This window comes from Ochotona princeps, chromosome 7, assembly GCF_030435755.1.
Source record: "Ochotona princeps isolate mOchPri1 chromosome 7, mOchPri1.hap1, whole genome shotgun sequence".
NCBI lineage: Eukaryota > Metazoa > Chordata > Mammalia > Lagomorpha > Ochotonidae > Ochotona > Ochotona princeps.
Window position 1 is genome coordinate 55,732,915 of NC_080838.1, and position 19,858 is coordinate 55,752,772.

At 36.6% G+C, this 19,858-nt stretch overlaps 1 protein-coding gene across 1 annotated transcript in view; it reads right to left on the reverse strand.

Moving 5' to 3' along the window:
• The window catches only part of MMRN1 (multimerin 1), a 50,576-nt gene that overhangs the window by 25,848 nt on the left and 4,870 nt on the right, over positions 1-19,858 (reverse strand). The window contains exons 2-3 of the mRNA XM_004590571.2: positions 15,168-15,284; positions 12,310-12,416 (exon numbers count right to left, since the gene is read on the reverse strand). Coding sequence (XP_004590628.2) covers positions 12,310-12,416; positions 15,168-15,284 — 224 coding nt within the window. The remainder of the gene's footprint in view (positions 1-12,309; positions 12,417-15,167; positions 15,285-19,858) is intronic.

Below are 19,858 nucleotides of genomic sequence, written 5' to 3' on the forward strand. Positions count from 1 at the left end.
AATCGAGGGAGAACAACAGGTCTACACAGAAAGACATGAGATGTTTCATTAATAGCCCCACTTCAAAGGGTAGCCTCCAGGTTTTAAGAAATGCAAAGTCTCAAATGGAGTAAAAGTAAATTGTAACAGACACGTCTCAAGTGCATCAACCTATGAAGAAAGTGACATTTCAGAAAGAATTGCTTATATTTACTGTGAGGTTGTATCTTCAATGACAATATAACTCTCCGTTAGGAAAGCAACTTAGGGAGACATTAAAATATTGAATGCATCCAATAATGTATGCCTGTAATTTACACACTGCTAATGAACAAGTGTATTCATTGAAATCTACATATGCAGTATGAGAACCATGTATTGTAGTGTATGTACCTCATTCTCTTCTCATACAAGCAGCAGAATCAACGAAAGTGCACTTCTGGCACCTGTTCATTATTCTCCCTAAGGTGTAAGCAGCAGTGACAATCTACAAAAGTTCCTCCACTGCAAACAATGTATAACATATGTGGCACTAATTGGGGTTACTCTCTCTTGTGAGATTGGATTTTCACTGCTTTTCTTCTAAGCATGGAGTTAAAGTAATGAATTTCCATTCATGACCAAACTTTTGGTTTTGACGCTGTTTCTTTCCATTTTCCCATTGTAATTGTTTATTTGGTGGAAGAAAACAATTTGCAACTTGGGGAGAAATGTAATTATTTGGGGTCCTAGAGTATATCGGGGGATAGAGTTAATCTCCTGCTAAAGACCAGCAATTAGGTTCATATAATCTATAGTCAAAACCAATTCACACAAAAGCATTTTTAAAATAATTGCACAATTTTTCTATCCATGTTCCTTCTCAGTTGATACAATAAGGCTCTTTTCTAGCAACTTAAATCTAGTGTTACTGGAAAGAAGATCAGGGGCTCTCAACCTGGGGTTCCTGAAACACCAGGACGAGCATCAGCTGGCAAAATTTTGGCACTACCCTTCCAGGACCACAACTCAGACCCATTACTTTAAACCCTGAAATGTAAAGCAACGATTCGTGGCTTAATATCTCCACCCCCAGATGAATGTAAGGCACACTAAAGTCGAAGAACAACAGGAGTGAAGTGGCAATGTTAAGTCTGTCTTAGCCACTTTCTACCTCAGTTCCTTCCCTCTGACTCTTACTGGTGGAAGAGAACTAAGGACTTGTAGTGTTTCCAGCAGTAGGAGGACAGTCAGCAGGATGAACAAAGATCTCTTCATTTCCCGACTGCTTATCTGCTTGAGTGAGATCATAGGTAAAACGCAGAGCTAATGTATTTTAAGGCACCATCATGACTTCGTAGGCATTGGATACTTTAGTGACAAGCAAAGCATGACAACGGTTCAGACAAAAACTGTTTGTGGTGTACAAACAGAATTACCCCTTAAATATCCTTTCTAACAGTAACTCACAACACATTGCATTTTTTTTAAACTTCTTTGGAATGCTGGCTTTTCATCGTGGGTGGAAGTCAGAAACATTTATAAATTCTGACACATAAACACTGTCCATGGCCTTTCTCTTTCTCCCTCTGAAGTTCTCCATCAGTAGATCTGCTCTAAAGAAGTGGACTTGTGTATATTTTCTTATAACTCCACTTGTGGTTGGGATGCATGGTCCTGATCAACAGATCACTAATTTAGAACAAATTGTGTTGTTTTCTAATTCTTAGATATAATTTTATCATTAGGAGGCTGGAAATGTGCCTATTTCCCATGCTAAGATTGTAATACTGAAGTTGATCTTCAAAGATTTTTAAGTAGCATGCCCACTGATATCCAGGATACACTTTAAAGATCTAACAAAGAACTCCACTCTTGTACAACTCTGTGAAGCCATAGGTTGCTGTAAAGAATAAGTGGAGTGGAATGGGAAGGGAAAGTGAGTTTCAAAGCCTTTTATTCCGTCATGCAGATATCGCCATTCTGTTATTACAGCACAAGATCCCTTACGAGGTGCTGCTAAGCACTGGAGCCTACCTAGGAAACGTACTGTCATTGCCTGCCTGTCAATCAACTCTTGAGCTCGCTGCCAATTTCAGAGTATCTCAGAAATAAAATCCTATTTCCATTTGAAAGCAAAACTATTGTTCACCTCTACCATGAACATTACACCTCCCCCAACTCCAAGATTATATTTAGCCGATTGGCACAGTGTTTAAATTACATGACATGCAATAATACACACTAGCAAATGCTTAAGGATAAAGTTTGCTGATAATATCTGCTTTGAAAAATCACAGTACTGATTGATTTCAAATTCATTGTGGACAAACAATAAAAGATTTGTTTGTAGCACACATGATGAATGGAGTTCCTGTTGTAGTTGATTCGAGAACTGTTGTTTCGAAATAACATTTCTTAGGTCTCATGCATAGCACTGAAATGTGGAACATTTTGTGTTTAGTAGTGCCTCAGTTTAGCATTAACTATGATTCATGCAATTGCTGGGATTTCAAAATTGTTACCTATTTATGTGACAGCATATGCTATTTGTTGTAAGTGTATAGGGTTATGTGTCAATTATAATTCAACAATTTATGATAAATTATTTAAACTACTAAAAATGGGACAAAATTTAAATTTTTAACTTTTTAAAGTATTTCAATCAAATGCCCATCCCTGTTCTGTTGAGATCATCTAAGGAGTGCACCAACAAATGGAAGAATCTTTCCTTTTGAAACTCTGCGTTTCGGATAAGTCAAGAGTCTTCTAAGATTATTTATTTTTATTTTGAGAGGCAGAATTGCAGAGTACTGACTCTGCACATTCTCCAAATGACCACCACATTCAGAGCCAGGAGTCAGTACTCTTCCAGTCTTTCACATGGTTAATGGACCCAAAGACTTGGGCTGTCCTCCACTGCTTTCCCAGGCCATTAGCAGGAAGCTGAACCCGAAGTGGAGTAGCTGGGACTCTAACTGGAGCCATATGGAATGCCTGTGCCACAGTCAGAGGCTTAGCATGCTATGCCATGTTACCAACATGAATAAACAAGTCTTTAAACAAGAGAAGAAGGTGGATCCAATAGAATAATGAGAAAGTAAATCAATAGATCCTGACGAAAGTTTAGGCAAAATCCAGGTTTCAAAGAAAAATTTGCACTAGTAAGTTTACTATATTCAAATATCTCTGACTGAAGCACTGTTAATGTATTATCAAGTAATCAAATTTTTCTAGGTGGATTTATTGAAGAATATCAAATAAATGACAGAATAAATATGAAACAAGAGAGGAAAGGAGAGAAAGAACATGCTTTGGATTGAAATTGAAATGATAGAAATTGGAAGAATATTTGGACGTCAGTGATAACCTATAATGCTAGAGTCATAGTGGTATTTTGAACATTACATGAAGGTATGTGTATTAACTTTTTACACATTGTGATGTTTAGGAGTGGGTATCTGACCTCGTAGCTAAGACAGTCCTTGAGACATCATCCTGTAACTGAGTACATGGGTTCAAGTCCTAAGTCTGCTCCTTCATTCCAAACTCATGCTAATATGCACCCTAGCTGTTGCATGTATTGGGAAGATGGACTAGTAGGTGAGAGATTTCTTTTTTCCTCTCTAATAAATATTTCAATTAAAAAAACTTTAAGCAGTAATGTCTGTCTCTTTCTAGCTTTATAAGGAAAAAAACCTGCTCTTCTTGTTAAGCTAGGGGATGGTCTGAAAATTTATAAAAATTAGTGTTTGTATAAAAATTGCATATGTGCTATGAAATTTATAGTTTTTTAAATAAATATTTATTTATTTTTATTGCAAAGTCAGATATACAGAGAGGAGGAGAGACAGAGATAGAGGAAGATCTTCTGTCTGATGATTCACTCCCCACATGACCACAAAGGTCGGTTCTGTGCTGATCTGAAGCCGGGAACCAGGAATCTCTTCCGGGTCTCCCACATGGGTGCAGGGTCCCAAAGCATTGGGCCGTCCTTGACTGCTTTCCCAGGCCACAAGCAGGGAGCTGGATGGGAAGTGGAGCTGCTGGGATTAGAACCGGTGCCCATATGGGCTCCTGGTGCGTTCAAGGCGAGGACTTTAGCTGCTAGGCCACGGGGCCAGGCTCAAAATTTGTAGCATTTGAGGCATACATATTCTATTCACAATAAACACACATTATTTGAAGTATTTATATGTATATACTGTTTCAAACAAGCTGGCTCAAAGAAAAATTAAATTAATTGCATGAGAAAGTTTTCTCAATAGATTATATGAAAATGCAATTTATTTGACAAAACTAAAAAGTGTAATTAATCTTCTTTTATTGTATTTAAATTGCCTGGAATTTAACCAAATTATGCTTATAAACCTTGACATTCCTATAAAAATTTTCATGATTCAAGTAATTAGGAAGTCCTTAACAATTTTACAATGCACGTGATATTTAGGGGTGGTAAGGATTTTGCATGTGATTTTTACCTCAGTGGAATATTACAGCTAATTCAGCAGGATGACAATGTCACTGATAGTAATGGAAGCGATCAACTTATTGAGACTTAAGTCATCCAATGGCTCTAAGTCGAATGGGGATGTCTTTAAAGGAGGTTGAGGAAATTCTATATATTAAATTATCATTAAGATAGGGGACATCTCATCTCATGCATACCGAAAGAAAGAGTTATCAATAACTTGCTGAAATCAGTAAATTATTTAGAAATTATTAGAACATGAATAATTTATTTTGTAGACATTATTTATGTGAATATACATTCTTTTCAGATAGTTTTAATCTCCCTGAAATAATAAGCAAAATATATCAGCTTAAGAAAATAAAAGCTAATATATTTTAATATTTGATTTATATGTTAATTAATATAGTTATTGTTGTTATTGTATTAGTGGTTAAATGTTTCAATATAACCCCCTGCACTTTACCTTCCCATTCTATCCTTATAATGAGGGGGTAGATTGATTTGGATTTTAGTGATTCTGAAGTGCAATGACATAAACAGAAAACACATATGCATTTTACACTAAGTTAATTTCAGGGGTCCAAAGTACCTCGCTAAAGCTTTATCACAAATACTTAAACTTCATTTACATTCCATCATTGTAATGAAATCAGGTCTCTTCATTTTACTACAAAGTATAGCATATACTTTATATACTATTTATATAATTAAAATAAACTAATAGATACATAAGTTAATATACAATAAAATATATTTATATACTATTATATATTTTACACATGGTGTATATTTGTATATACTATACAAATATTGCGTAGCTTGTCTTTACCATGGAAGTATGTTTTACTTAGCAGCTTTCAAAGATTAGCTAAACAAGAAGTTTCAGTCTCTGTCTCTCTCTTTCCATTTCTGCCTTCCCCGCTCCTTGCCTGCCCCCGTCATACACGTACACGTAAGAAGTTGGGGGCTAAGCTAAGCCTTCTTGGATCCTATTGAGACTGAGTGGGGTCCTTTTCCAGGCCATGTTTTTCTCATGTTGATAATCAGGTAAGATTCTATAAGGAAAAACTCAGATGAGCAGGGAAGTGTCAAAATAAAAAGGAGCTAAATAGCACCATCCCAGTCTAATACTGACCTTGGATTCAAAAGAATTTTAGCTAAATATCATTCTTTTGCTCTTGAGAAATGCTATAGGCAAAGGAATGGAAAGTGATACTCTAGAGAAAATCAGTGTACTCGAAACAGCAATTAGAAAAAAGCTTTAAAGTCAATAGCAAGCAGGGGAGTAGAGAATCTGTAAAGAAAACTGTCAGAAAAAAGAAAGACATTGAAAGCACTAAAATTAATACATAGAAATACCAAGAGAAAATCTTCAGTGTTCTCACACACTGTAGTCTTATTCACTCCTTGTTATATAGAAATACATATTAAATGGAAAAAAAGGTGTCCATTTTTTGTGAAGTTACACAAGGATTGATTTGAAAGAAAATATCATTAGAAAATGCCTTCAAGGGCACGGCACGATAGCGTAGTGGTTTAAGTCCTTGCCTTGCATGTACCGGGATCTCATTAGGTCGCCGGTTCTAATCCTGGCGGCCCTGCTTCACATCCAGCTCCCTGCTTGTGGCCTGGGAAAGCAGTCAAGAATGGCCCAGATCCTTGGGACCCTGCACCCGGAAGAGCTCCTGGGTCCTGGCTTCAGATTGGCTCAGCTCCAGCCATTGCGGTCACTTGGGGAGTGAACCATCGGGCAGAAGATCTTCCTCTCTGTCCTCCTCTCTGTATATCCGCCTTTCAATAAAAATAAATAAATCTTTGTAAAAAAAAGTAAGAAAGAAAATGTCTTCAAGTGTTGAATTGCAAAAACCAATGTAATTGCTTGTGTGTACGTATGTTTGTAAATGTTCCCAATTGCTCATAGCTATAAGTTATTTTAAACTTAATTTTCAAGAAACTAGATGAGAAAATTGTACTTGCAAGTATAAGAAATGCCTTCTAAGCACCACACAAAGATCCTTGAAGGTCCTGTTGTCACATGAACCTCTTTGCTGTTGAATTCATTGGTTTGGATCCTTGCCAAGGTTGTTAAAAACTTGAAATGCCTGTTTTACAAATTCGATAGTATATATTATCTTTCCCTAGCTCTGTTTGTCAACTGGAGGTCAATACTCGCATTCATTCGAATTTATTGCTCAAGATTTAGCCAGTGGCAGCAAAGACCTGATAGGATCTCTCACGGTGGTTCAGTTACTCTGCTATGATAAAGAGCTTAGTTGATCGATGTTCTTTTATTTTTTCCACTTAGCAATCTTTCCGTTTCCCTGAATGTATTCTCTGTTGCGGGATTCTAGGTTTTCCAAGCAATCTATCCTCTCTTGAGCACAGATCTCTGCTTTGTTCCATAGAATGCAGATTTTTAAATCTCTTTTTCTTGATCCTTTCTAAGTGAGAGGTGAAGAAAGAGTACTCATTTAGCCATCTAATTTGAAACATCTTTGTGCACTTCAGGTTTTTGAAAAATACAATATATTTTAAGAATTGTATTCCTTTATTTTCTGTCAACACAACTGCACCTTTCCCCATGCGATGGAAACTCTGACCTTGGTAGATAAAAGATGGAGAGAAGCAAGGTCACATGGGTCAAGAGCAACAGCTTCCCTAGAAAGTGCTGTTTCTTTCTTTCCTTTTAGTTAGACAGGTTTTATTCGCAATTTTCCCTTCCTCCCAGGCCTTGTGAGCCATATGGAGGAAGTCATTAATGGCATCTCAGTAATGAGGATGCCCGAACTCTCTCCCTCAGCACCAGCAAACCTCCCTGTGCGGCTTGACAAAGATGAATGTCAAGCTGTTTCTGGAGTCAACACTGAATTCTCACCTGGTGAATGTTCAGCGTGTACATAAAAATGTACCACAGTTTACAACTTAAATTGAAGTAGGCAGCTTGATGCAACAAAGATTAGAGGTACACAATTCTCTTTAACTACATGTATCATAAATGTATTGTGCAAGATACTTGTGGAACATAATTTCTCAAAAGGAAAAGTATTAAACACACAAAAAATGCAAGAAATATAGACTTTACCTTCTTTTCAGGATGATATTTCGAAGTGGATTTTCAGACAATCTCACTGGAGATACCTTGTATTTCAAGTGTTAATTATAATATCCCATAATTTATGGAAATACTGTGTCACATATTCATAGCATATGTCACAGGCACATTTATTCCAAAACCTATACATGCTCATGTTTTCAGTGATGCATTTAATGAAATATGCATTTTTCCATATAGAGGATTTGATTAATGAAAATTTAATTTTAAAAATCTACAAAAAATGTGTGCTTATCCTCTGGAATCTAATGTTGCTTGAACTTCTATTCCTGTCCTTTGTGTGTATCATTATTAAATAAAAGCCACAATTTCCCAGTTCTACTTCAGAATGCTCTAGAGACACCTACTGGAAAGATGCATTATCGCACTTACTGATACTTCAGAAAAAAATGCCTTGAAAACTATTTATTTACAAAATTAGATCTCTTTTTGAAGGAAAAACCCTATGATCTCAAGAAAAGGATAACAAGTATAAAATATATCAAACTATTACTTTGTTAATGGACGTACTGCTTTTCCAACGAAGCTCTCTTTGTCTAGGTTTTTTAAAAAATTGATTCCCTTTAGATAGTATGACATATTTTTAAAACATTTTACCTTTATCCACTTGCAAAGCAAAGAGACACACAGAAAGAGGGACAGACAGAATGTCGACTGGGCAAAGCTGAAACTGAGAGTTCAGGAACCCAGTCCTGCTGGCAGGAACACAAGTGCTTCAACTATCACACTTTACCCTCAGGATTCTGGGACTGGAACCCGGACACTGCAATGTGGGATTTAGGCAGCCTAAGCAGTGTATAGTCACTGGGCAAATTCCTCCCCTTACAAGTCATACTTTCAATAGGAGAATCTGGAACATAAATGCCAGTACTGCATTTTGATTATCTGTATCGCAGATAAAGTGATACAAAAAATCAACATATTGTGGAATAATGTACAGTTGAGAAAGTTGCCTCATCGATTTTGGGTTGCATACCCCTTCTTAGAGCTTGATGACGGATGTAAAGCAAGAGAAATAGCAAGAGAAAAGGGTAGGAATGTGGGGCTCTGATTAACGCTTGACGTATTAATGTTTCTTGTCTTTTTAAGCATCTCCCCATTGTAATCAAATCGCAGAAGAGAATGCTATTTTTCAATTATGCAGTTTATTTTGTGTGGGGGGAGGGGAGAAGGTTGGGGGAAGCAGAAAGAGTTGAAATGTATTTAGTATTTTTACAAATTATCTGAACATAAAACAATGTGATTTGGAACACTAATATTTCTCCACCCTTTGACTGTTCAGAAGAGATATAAAACATAGATTATCAAAGTTCATTATGTTTACCCTGTTTGGAGCCACTTGTTATATGAGATAAAGTGGACAAGCCTGTCAAACACTGTTTATTTGTCCAAGACACAATTTTCTGTAAGACTTGACACATACATAAAGTATGGTCAAAATGATGAAGAATATGTGTCAGAAGAGGGAAATGTGCTAAAAAGCCCCTAGGATAGAGATAATGAAGAAGCGTTCAGGGACAAAGGGACACAATCTTGATGCAACCAGTGTGTCTTCTGCACTAATAAAAAATTCAACAGTTTTCATGAACTGCATTACAAGCAAAGAACAAGATGGTTGGAGGACAGCAAAGGGCAATAGGAACTTAACGGAGGGGGCAAAGCTGTCTTACAATAGGTTGCATGACAACATGACACGGTGGACACAGTTGCCATTACAATGTGACTTCCACCTTGGATTTCAGTAGAAAAGACCTTTCAGCGACAGCCTGTCATCAAAAGATGGCTCGGTCAGGAGAAGTCCCAATTATAGCTCGGGTGAGAGAGATCTTAATCAGAACTGTTAGGGAACATTTTTTGTCAATGGGAGTGGAGACAAGGATTAAAGATTTTTCATGGCTTGCTTTCAGTACTGTTGCTTAAGCCTCAAAGCTAAATCACTTAAATTCAATTTAAATATTTCATAGAATACTTTTCAAAAAAGGAAATGTCTGTACAGAGTTGATATTTAAAATTGTCAACATGTTTTTGCTTCTTGTATGTGCACTTACAATAATTATACATTATGCTTTTCTTATTTCCTGTGAATATTAATCTGCCATACCAACTAACATTAAATTAACAGGTGTGTCGTGGTGCAGTGGATAGGGCTGCCAATGAGGTTGTTTGAATTCACAGTGGGAATGTCTGGGATTCCAGCCTCAGCTCCTCTGCTCTGATTCAGCATGTAACAGCAGGTGAAGGCTGACATATCAGTCCCTGCTACTCACTTGCAAGTTCCAGGTGTAGTTCTTGGCTTTTGACATCAGCCTGACTCAGCCACTGCAGTAATGGGCACTTAGGTAGCGAATCTGTAGATGGACAATCTATCTTTGTCTCTCTATTTCTCTATCACTCTGCTTTTCAACTGAAGAAAACTTTTTAAAAAATAAATTCCTAGGTGTGAAAGGTTGAAGCACAGAGCAGCAGCAGTTCTCGTGAGCTACAACTCATTGCATCTCTAACCCAAAGGGGGGTTGAGGTGGGCATCTGGTACAGCAAGTGATGTTGCACAAGATAACCATATTCTCTTTTTTAGTGCTTGGTTTCAGTGCTGACTGGGTCCCTTCCATCTTCCTGCTAATGCACACCCAGGGAGACAGAAGTTGATGTCTGATTATTTTGGTTCCCTGTCTCCCTCAAGAGAGACCTGTGCTTCTGACTCCTCAGTTCAACTTGGCCTGCCCCTGACTTTTTCAGGCATTTAAGGAATGAACCAGTGGATGGAAGATCTGTCTCTCCTCTCTCTCTCTCTGCCTTTCAAATAAATTGAAAAGAAATGAAAAAAGTTGTAGTTGTATAATGATACTGTACAAATACTTTAATCTTTGAGGAACAATCATGGAATCCATATTTGCGATATACCCTTCTTCGTGGAAAAATAGAGGTGTAGAACTTATAAATGAGGGATTGATGTTATGGCATACTTGATTAGACAGCCACTTGCGATGCTACTATCTCATATGGTTGCTTGTTTGAGTCTGAGCTGCCCCACTTCTGGTCCAGTTTTCCTGCTAATGCATCTGGCAAAGTAGCAGAAGATGGCCCAAGATCATGGGCCCCGGTACTCCCATAGGAAACCCTGATAAAGTTCCTGGCTCCTGGCATCCTGGCTCATGCCTGGCCATTGCAGACATTTGGTGAGTAAACCAGCAGTTGGAAAAGCTTTGTGTCTCTTCCTTTCTTTCTGTAACTCCTTCTCTCAAATAAAAAATAAAACTTCACTGTTCTGAGTCTATCTGTGTACTTCATGAAAAGCAGAAGTCCTTTGAGAACAGGATCATACCTGGATCTTTTTAGAATACACCAAATTATCACATTTTCAAATACTTAAAATATAGGTTATATGTTATTTAAAAGTGTATTTTAATGTTTGTACATTTAGTACATATTCATATTATACTCTGAAAAATGCATTGAATTTATATACCTGTCTGAAATTCAGACCAGACCTAGAACAAATAGCATTACAATGAAATTTATCTACAGTTTCTCATTTTACGGGTTAGCAAAATCACATATAACATCTCTAACTATGCTGCAAGAATCCTAGAGCTTTTGTGTTACAATTTTCTTTTCCCTAATGTGAGTCATAATGGCTTCTTCACACTTACATTAATTTTTAATCATAGTCTCTTATGCTGTTGATTGAATTCCCCACTATTGCTAATGGCCTTTCTTGTAAAATTCATTCATTTAAAATATGTATGCTGATGCCATATCTTATTTTTCAAAGGAAACCAGTTTAAAGCCAAAAGCAAAATAATAGTCACATGGATGTTAGGCCACAGCAGGTTGCTGTGTGTGTGATCAGCCTTGCCAACAGAAAGTCCTTAAAACCTCAGTTGGCAAAAATTGGCTCCATTAGGATAAAGTAAAAAGGAAAATTATTCATGATATACTGGTTTGTACGTGCTACATTCTTTAACAATGAATTTCATTCATATGTACATTACTTCAAGTGACTGAACCGGAATAAAACCAGAAGGCACATATATTTTTCTGTAGGGTAACTTTTAATAAAAGTTTATTAAAAGATGAATTAATATTCTTGATAAGACCACATACATCTTTCTGTTTTAGTTTAGAACAAGTAAGATATTTAGTCAGATTGTCATCACATAAAACTAAAAACACGGGAATAAATGTTACAAGGGAGCCTGTGAAATTCAAGATGAAATAATAGTGACCATCTTAGGATGCATTGTAAAGCTAATAACCTTAATAACTGGGCTACAATTTATTTTGATTCAAAATGGAAAATGTGATTTCATTTTTTTATATATATAAAGAAAATGGATTTCATGTACTTCCTAGTTACCTAAGAATATGATACTGCCCTTTCTTCCTCTTCTTTTTTTCTTAAATTTTTTTTTTGGGATAGCATATTTTAATTTACTTCACTGTCTCTCAGTCTTCATGCTTCACTAAAGAGTTCAAACACAGGAAATAGAAAGACCACCACTCAGGGGGAATACATACAAGGACTACAAAAATCAGTGAAATTCTAGAATGTTAGTTTTACTAATGCTCATTAATTGTTTTGTAATGTAGATACTAGCTGTCACAAATCAGAGAAAATATGTGATATTTGTCTTTTGGGGTCTGGTTTATGTCACTACGCAAAGGAGTCTCCGGTTGTATCTTTGTTGCTCCCTTCTAGAACCAGCTGCATATTGTACAGAATTTGCAGACTGCAAATTGTTAAGGAATTAGTATTAGAGTATACCTTTTAGCTGACATTTTGGCCCACTGTATCCAGGACAACATCTCCAATACAAAGAAGTAACAATTTTGTGTTGCATCCTGTAGACAGGAGTTGATATCTTCTGAAACCTAGAGAGTACAGTTGAGAAAATAAATTGTCTCATATTAAATTGTCAGTTGTAGTATGATGTAGAGTATTTGGAACAATGCCTGGTACAACAGACAATCAGTAACTGTTAGCTGTCACTATTTGAATCAGAATCTTCATCATTAATATAATTGCCCAAATTAGATTTTTTTTGAATAAATTACAATAAGCATTATGATTATGCTATTTGGTATTTTAAAAATTGATACTTTACTCACTTTCTGAAGATACTGATTTTTGTGATACTTGTTTTAGCTAAATGAATAGAAAAACTTAAGTTACAATTTTTGAAAGTTGTATAGCAATATGTTGTATCTGCTATTTTATATATTATAGATAAAATTATTTGCATTTCTTCCACATTTATATTAATCAATATATTAACCAACTTGAACAAATTGGATACTAGAGTGATACAACTGAAGTTTTCATAACAGCAGTCATTTTCAGGCTATACTTTCTTATTTTCCAAATTAAGAAGAAAAACTATCTTATTTACTATTTGATTCACAGAGTGTTTCAAGCAGACAGAGAAAACAAAAAAGGAGAGAGAGAGGATAAAAGAGAGACTCTTAAATGAGAAAGTATTTCTGAGATAAAAGCATGGAAAAAACAAAAGAAGAAACTTTACTATTTCATTATTAAATGCAAGTAAGAAATGGTTCAAATTATAGGCTCAATCTGTATGTGAATACAAGCCCTTGGTAAACTTTAACCATATTACTCTTTCATCTGATTGATGTAGCTGATTTTTATCAAATAGGCCTGTGAAATTTCTGCATACGATTTAGCTTAATTTTCATATAAGTCTATAGTGGATGTACAATTATCCTGATTTAATGAGGAGGAGCCAGAAGAATGGAGAAATGAAAAAACCTGCTCAGAGTCCCAGATACAAACATGACAGATGATCACATAAGGGGAGTTTGGATGATGTAATCCAAATCAGAAGTGGACAGAAGGAATAAGTTCCTAGCACTACAGAGCAAAGAGGCATAAATAGTTTAAATAGCTGGTTATATGCTATGTGCAAATAGAAGAAAGGACTTCCAAGGCTCCAACTGGAAAGTAATGTCAGAGAAGGAGACAGCTCATTCCTCTGATTTAATCAGTCATATGCAATGCATGCATTGAAAAACACTAGCCTATAAGTATGCCTTAATACTGTTAATAAAAAATTAAAATAACTAACCTACAGTAGAAGTGCGTGGTGTGACCACCCTGTTTCACTATAATTGTTTCAGAGTTCGTCCAGTCCTCCACATGAGAATTTCCCGCTGATAAAGCAGGAAAGCATTATAACAGACGGGGAGCCATAGCAGACTTAGGCTACAGTTTCTGCTGTAACATGATAGGTTCTCAACATGCTCAGTCTATTGCTCAGTTATACAATCAGCTACAAGATTCTTTTCACCCACACAAGCACACTAGTTCATTCAGTAAGTGATTGTCCAAAGAGATATCATGAACAGTTCAATAGTTAAAGCTAGACTATTTGGAATGGAGCTTTTTAAGTATGTGGGGCTGAGCTCAGGCAGTTAGTTCATAGATGGGGTTAGAGTTCTTCCTTGAATTATTGTTGGATTCAATCATCCTGTTTTGGCAAAATGAATATGTATTGTATGTAGCTCAGACATGATCAAGGAAAAACTAACAAGTATCACACAGGGATCGAAATAGTAAATCAATGAACAAATCCATTTAAAAGTCATAAAAATACAAGAGATGAGATAATTATAAATAAATATGGTTTGTTTAAGAAAAGCAAGAGAAAGAAAATGTTCACCTTGAACTTAGAAGAGCTGTATAGTAGGAGTTACCGTGGTCATATTTTCATTAAGGAACAATTAACAATGAACCCTTTGAGTCTCATGTTGACAGGGAAATTGTCACAAAGGGAATAGACGCTGAAAGCACAACTGGCGTTCAGCTCTCCCTAGTCCCTGCGATGTGCCTAGCTCTCTGGACCGTGAACTTCAGCTATTTCTCGAGGGATCAAGAAACACCTCGGTTTGATGTACCCTTACTATGCACTGTCCAGACTGCCCATGTGTCAGCTTCATTGCCTGAGTTCTTTGTAGGATAATTTGCATAACATTAGCCAACATGGCCTGAATGACAATTTTAGATTTCAGCAACACCTCTGCTGAACTACAGAGACTCTATGGATTCTGAGAACTATCAATTGCTCAGCCTTGCATTTTGGAACAATGATACAGATCTACTTCTTGAAAAAATGAGTATCAAATAACATGAGTGATGAAAGTAGATATAAGAAGAAGGGTCCCACTTACTTGTTTTTCCCCCAGGCATAATTATATTTCATGAATTTGCAAATTATAGAATATGAGCCAAAGTATGGATGGATTTTCTCTGATCCACAATGAAATGAGGATGATCAATAAATAAAATTTTAATGACTTAAAAGGCAGAATTTCCACAAGGGATATAATTAATAGTGACAGTAAAGGGAAAATAAACATGAAGGGTTATCTTTCTTGAACACTCACAATGCATCGGATCATCTAAGCACAGAAATACATTCTCTCCTAGAATTCTGAAACAATCCTATTGAGACCAGTATTATTGGGGTCTGCCTTTTAAACTAGTGAATTCACATACTTCAAGATGACATTTCTCCAGAGCTATCACACATACCTACATAACTGGAATGACTCAGCTTTACCCCTGGTCACGAACAATTACTGTGCAAAAGAACAAAAGCTAAATACCTCTGAGCACAGGCTCCACTGTTCCAACCACAGGGACTTTTGCTTCCTGGAGTATAAGCGGGGTAGTCTAGGATCACTGTGGGAGACAGCGAGGTGTGCACATAGGCACACCAGTTCCTGAGGGAAAGATCCTTATGGTTAGAAAAGAAAGCATTTTAAGAAAGTATTTTCATCAAAATTATTTTCAGAAAACAATATTTTACTTCTGCTAGTAGTCTAGGTCAGATAACTTGATACATTGGTCTTCAGTTCTAAAATATCTAGATATGAGGAAAAAACATTAATATTTATTGCTGAACTCCAAATAAAAGCTACATATCAAAATCAAAGAAAAACATATACCAAAAATCTGAACCAGGACTCTTTCTCTGTGACAGAGATGAAAAATTACGGTTGTAACTGCAAGTTTACCTTGCGGGTTCCTGTGGAGGAGATGTAACCTGAAGAAATGGGGGGACATCGCTCTCTAAGGCAACTGACAAAATTTATTTCCAGGGTTTCCGTTCTTATACATTTCGTGAAACAGTAGTTTAAACATAACTCAAAATTAGGCCAAATCAGGGGGTACAAAGAAGCTACCAAGGCAACTTGGTCAAAACATTATTGAATCAGGGAATAGATAAAGAGCACTGTCCATCCCTGGCTGACTAGACAGAGAACAGACGTTCACCTATCTTCCAGGAGAACACGAAAACACACCCGAGGACTCACTGGGTAAGAGCGCACAGTGGGTGAGAGGCCCTCGGCCTCCTCTCTCCTGGGGCCTCTTCTCAACAGGATCCCACAGGCCTCTGCTGGCCCAGCCAGCCTACTGGATGTGTGCCAAAAAACTGTGAAAATTAATATGGATATCAGAGAGTTGGGTCTAGGCCCATTACCTTGAATAACAAAACATAAGCAAACTAATTAAATAATATCAAATAAATAAATATTATAAAAGCTAAAAATGAGGAAACATAAATGTTATTAGTAGATGATGATTATAAATAAAACATGAAATCTCAATAAAATTATTATAAAATACATATAATTTACATAATAAAATATCACAATTATAAAAATATGCAATTATGTAATTAAGCTTGATACAAAGCATTTATAATCCATTAAAAATTAGTTAACACTAATTTAATCATAAGCTTTAAAAACTTGGAAAAGCCCCTGGGGCAGGTGTTTGCTTTAGCCACGAAGACTTAGCTAGGGATGCCTGACGACACCCCGGAGCGCTTCAGCTGGAGTCCTTGGGGTGTCCCTGACTCCAGCTTCCTGCTAAAGCATACCTGAGGAGGGAGCAGGTGATGGCGCTGGTCCTGATGCCAGGCCACCGAGACCGAATGCCAGGCTCCTGGTTTTGGCTTGGTCTAGCTTTGTTTGTTGTGGGCATTTGGAGAGTAAATGAGTAGATGGAAAATCTCTCTCCTAGTCCCTCTGACTTTCAAGTATGTAAAATAAACACCTAAATGAAAATAAGTAAAGATATAGCTTCCTTGAAGAGATAAAAATAAAAGATCTGTTGGCTGGTTTTGTTAAAGCATGGTCATACTTGAGACAAATTTAATGAGAAACAAATAACTGGAGTGAGGACAAAAACAAAGGATCACAATGAAGTTGTCGTTAAGAAAGTTAACTGGAATCCTCATGAAAACCAGCCATGGTTCCCTTTACCAAGAATGACCAAGTGTGACGGAAGAGCAATTCAACATCTCATACATCAACGTTCATAAAACGACTGTGCAAAGACAGGAAAAATAAAAATATCACTGTTCTTACACATTTAGGGGTTTGAAAAAAAAGGTATTTTTGTCTTCCTTGGGATGAATGGCAGTTCACCTGCAGAGTAAATCCTAACGTGTTTAAGAGATCTCATGACGGAAATGGTTGAGGAGGCAAAACAGCAGATCCGCTGACTGCTCGTGTCCCAGCATCTTTGATCCAGTGTAAATTGCAAGGCCTATCCCCAGCAAAAGAGCCCCTGGTGTGATGCATAATTAGGTGTATGCCACTGATGAAATAAACTCATTAACGGCCACTAAACATGTAAATATAATTTTAAAATGAAATCTTCCGAAAATGTAGTTTTAAAATCAGAAAATGGAGTATGACAAAAAGGTGAGAGGCAGTTTAAAAGCAAATGTGATGATCCCAGACAAGCATTTTGCTTAAACCCAGCAATCCTTTGTATCTTTCCAGACTGATTACATTAGATGGAGAACAGTTACTTTGAAGTGGTCAGCCTTCCACAGGGTCATGACCCACCATCCAGCCGACTGCACTGGGGATTCTCTTTAACGATAATCACTCCATTGCTTCAATGTGGTAGCATGCTTGGCACATGCAAGGCAAAAAGTGGGTATCGATTCTTTGGCTTTTCTAAGTTAATAGGTAAATGGGTTGTTCTAGGAAAAAGCAGACTTCTTTGCTGCAAGCAAAGGCCTACAGCTTGCTGAACATATAAAATAGAAGCAGGAGAAGAGTATATTAAGACTCAGAAAGCAGGAAGGCATTTGGGTAACCACGTGAGAGGAAATAATTCATTCTCTCACTAGTAATAATCAGTGTTTTGTATTTTGATTTTAACATTTTAGAATCTAACCCCTCCGGGAGCTAGCAGAAAGATGTCATGGCCCAGTCTTGTTCTTCCTGAGTCTGAACGGAATGAAAGCGGATTAAAGCAGTCAGTGGTGGTTGGTTGTGCTGGAAATGGCTACTGTCACAAATGCATGCCTGTGTTTCCCTCCACTCTTGGGGCAAACAAAGAGTGTCTGAAGTTTGTTTCTATCAGGAAATTAAGCAGGAGAGAAGGGGTGGACAACATTTCATAAACTAGCAAAATAACAAAGAAGATTTCCCCCTGCATGGTGGTCAGTGGACCTTGGCTGTGGTTGTTTAGTTCTGGACTCCACAGCCCAGCAGACACAGCTTGTTGGGTGCACATAATTTGCTTGGCAATGCAGTCAGGGTGACACTGTTGCCTGACTTGAGGCTAAACTAGTCCATGCATGCATGCCTGTGCTGCCGCCCCCACTGCTGCTAATTCTAGGAGGCAGAGCATTGTGCGGCATTTCTTTAATGAAAGAGATAGTTACACATATGGCCCCAGTTTTTGTAGCTATATATATGACACGTGGCTCTATTTTTGCCTCCTTAAAGAATTGATAAGTTATCTTAGCTGTGATTGTAAGTTTCAAGTCAACAATAATTCCCAGAAAATCAGCACAGAACACCATCATAATCATTTACATTCAATTCAGAGAACGAAGCTCATATCTCAAGCAAATGAATTCAAAACATCTCTAAGTCTCAAGAAGTCATGATCGGAATTTTTTCAGTTATAAGAAAAAGAGATTCCTTTACAAATTACTAATTTAGGTGACTCAAATTCCCATGAATCAAGTTTACATTCACCGGTCATAAATGAAAGTCTTATAAGGGAAATATACACAATATGAAGGAACAAACAAAAGAATGAGAAGCAAGAATGTTGACTATAGTAAGTTAACATCACAAAAAACTTCATTTGTAAAATCACACTTAAACAGTTATGCTTACCATGTTTCAGTTTGGCTAAAACCCCACAAGACAAGTTCATTTCACTATTTACTACCTTAAGAAAATAATTGCTTTACTTTCAAACAAAAAGTACTCATATTCATGCATATCTTTACGTTGGTATATTTCACCCAAATGAATTCTATAGTAGTCAAAATCTTGGATAAAAAGTATTAATTTTATATAAAAATTTAGATAAATTAATGTTTTAAACAGTTTTTGAAAGACAAGTGGACAATGCTCAAATCATGGAAAGTTTCCTATATTTTAACTTTTTGATTAATTTGGCCTTCTAGAATAAGCCCCTTTTGATGTATCAGCTTTTACATTCAAAGCCTTCTGTCAGCAATCTTAATTTGCATTCTGAATTGGACAGATTGTGAATGCAACTGAGCTTCCCATGATAGACGACCATTTTGTGCCTCATGGTCACAAATTATTGTCTGCACACAACATTCCCACCGCAGAGTTGTAGGAAAATGTCCTACATGTGTCCTATCTCGGATGTTTACATTTCATTATCAGTCTATTTTCCAAAATCTAAAATCAGAGAGAGCAGTTTAAAAAGGTAGTGAATTAAACATGCAATGTATATGTATATTTCATAACTAACAATTCAAACTACATCATTAGTTTTGATATGCATATTTTTCAGGCATTTATTTTGCCTAGTTGCAATTTTTACAGCTTTTGCCCTGGACCGGCTTCTGCATGTTCAAGGGCAGTGTAATTTGCTTCTAGCCCAGCAGGTGTCAGGCTTCCCCGTAGCGCAGACCACAAGGAAGGCTAACATTTTGGGAGGTTTCATGCTAGGCTTAACCTGATTGTTCCAGCAAATTGACACTTTTAGCATTTGCCCTGAATAATAGTTTTATCATTACCGTTTTGCACTCAGAAAGGCTAAGGTGTGAAAACAAAGAAATTCTACTCACTGACCTGAACTGCATAAGCATTTATTTAAATTCTTACTTGTAAAACGCAATACATATGCATTTATATACTTAATAACTTACAGAGTAAAACAGCAAAGTAATACAACAAATGAAATTATTGATCTTAAAATATACGTTACATGCTATTTGGTTTCACTGGCAGTAATATAATAGATGCATTTATTTCCGAAGAATGTAAAAGGGTGTTCT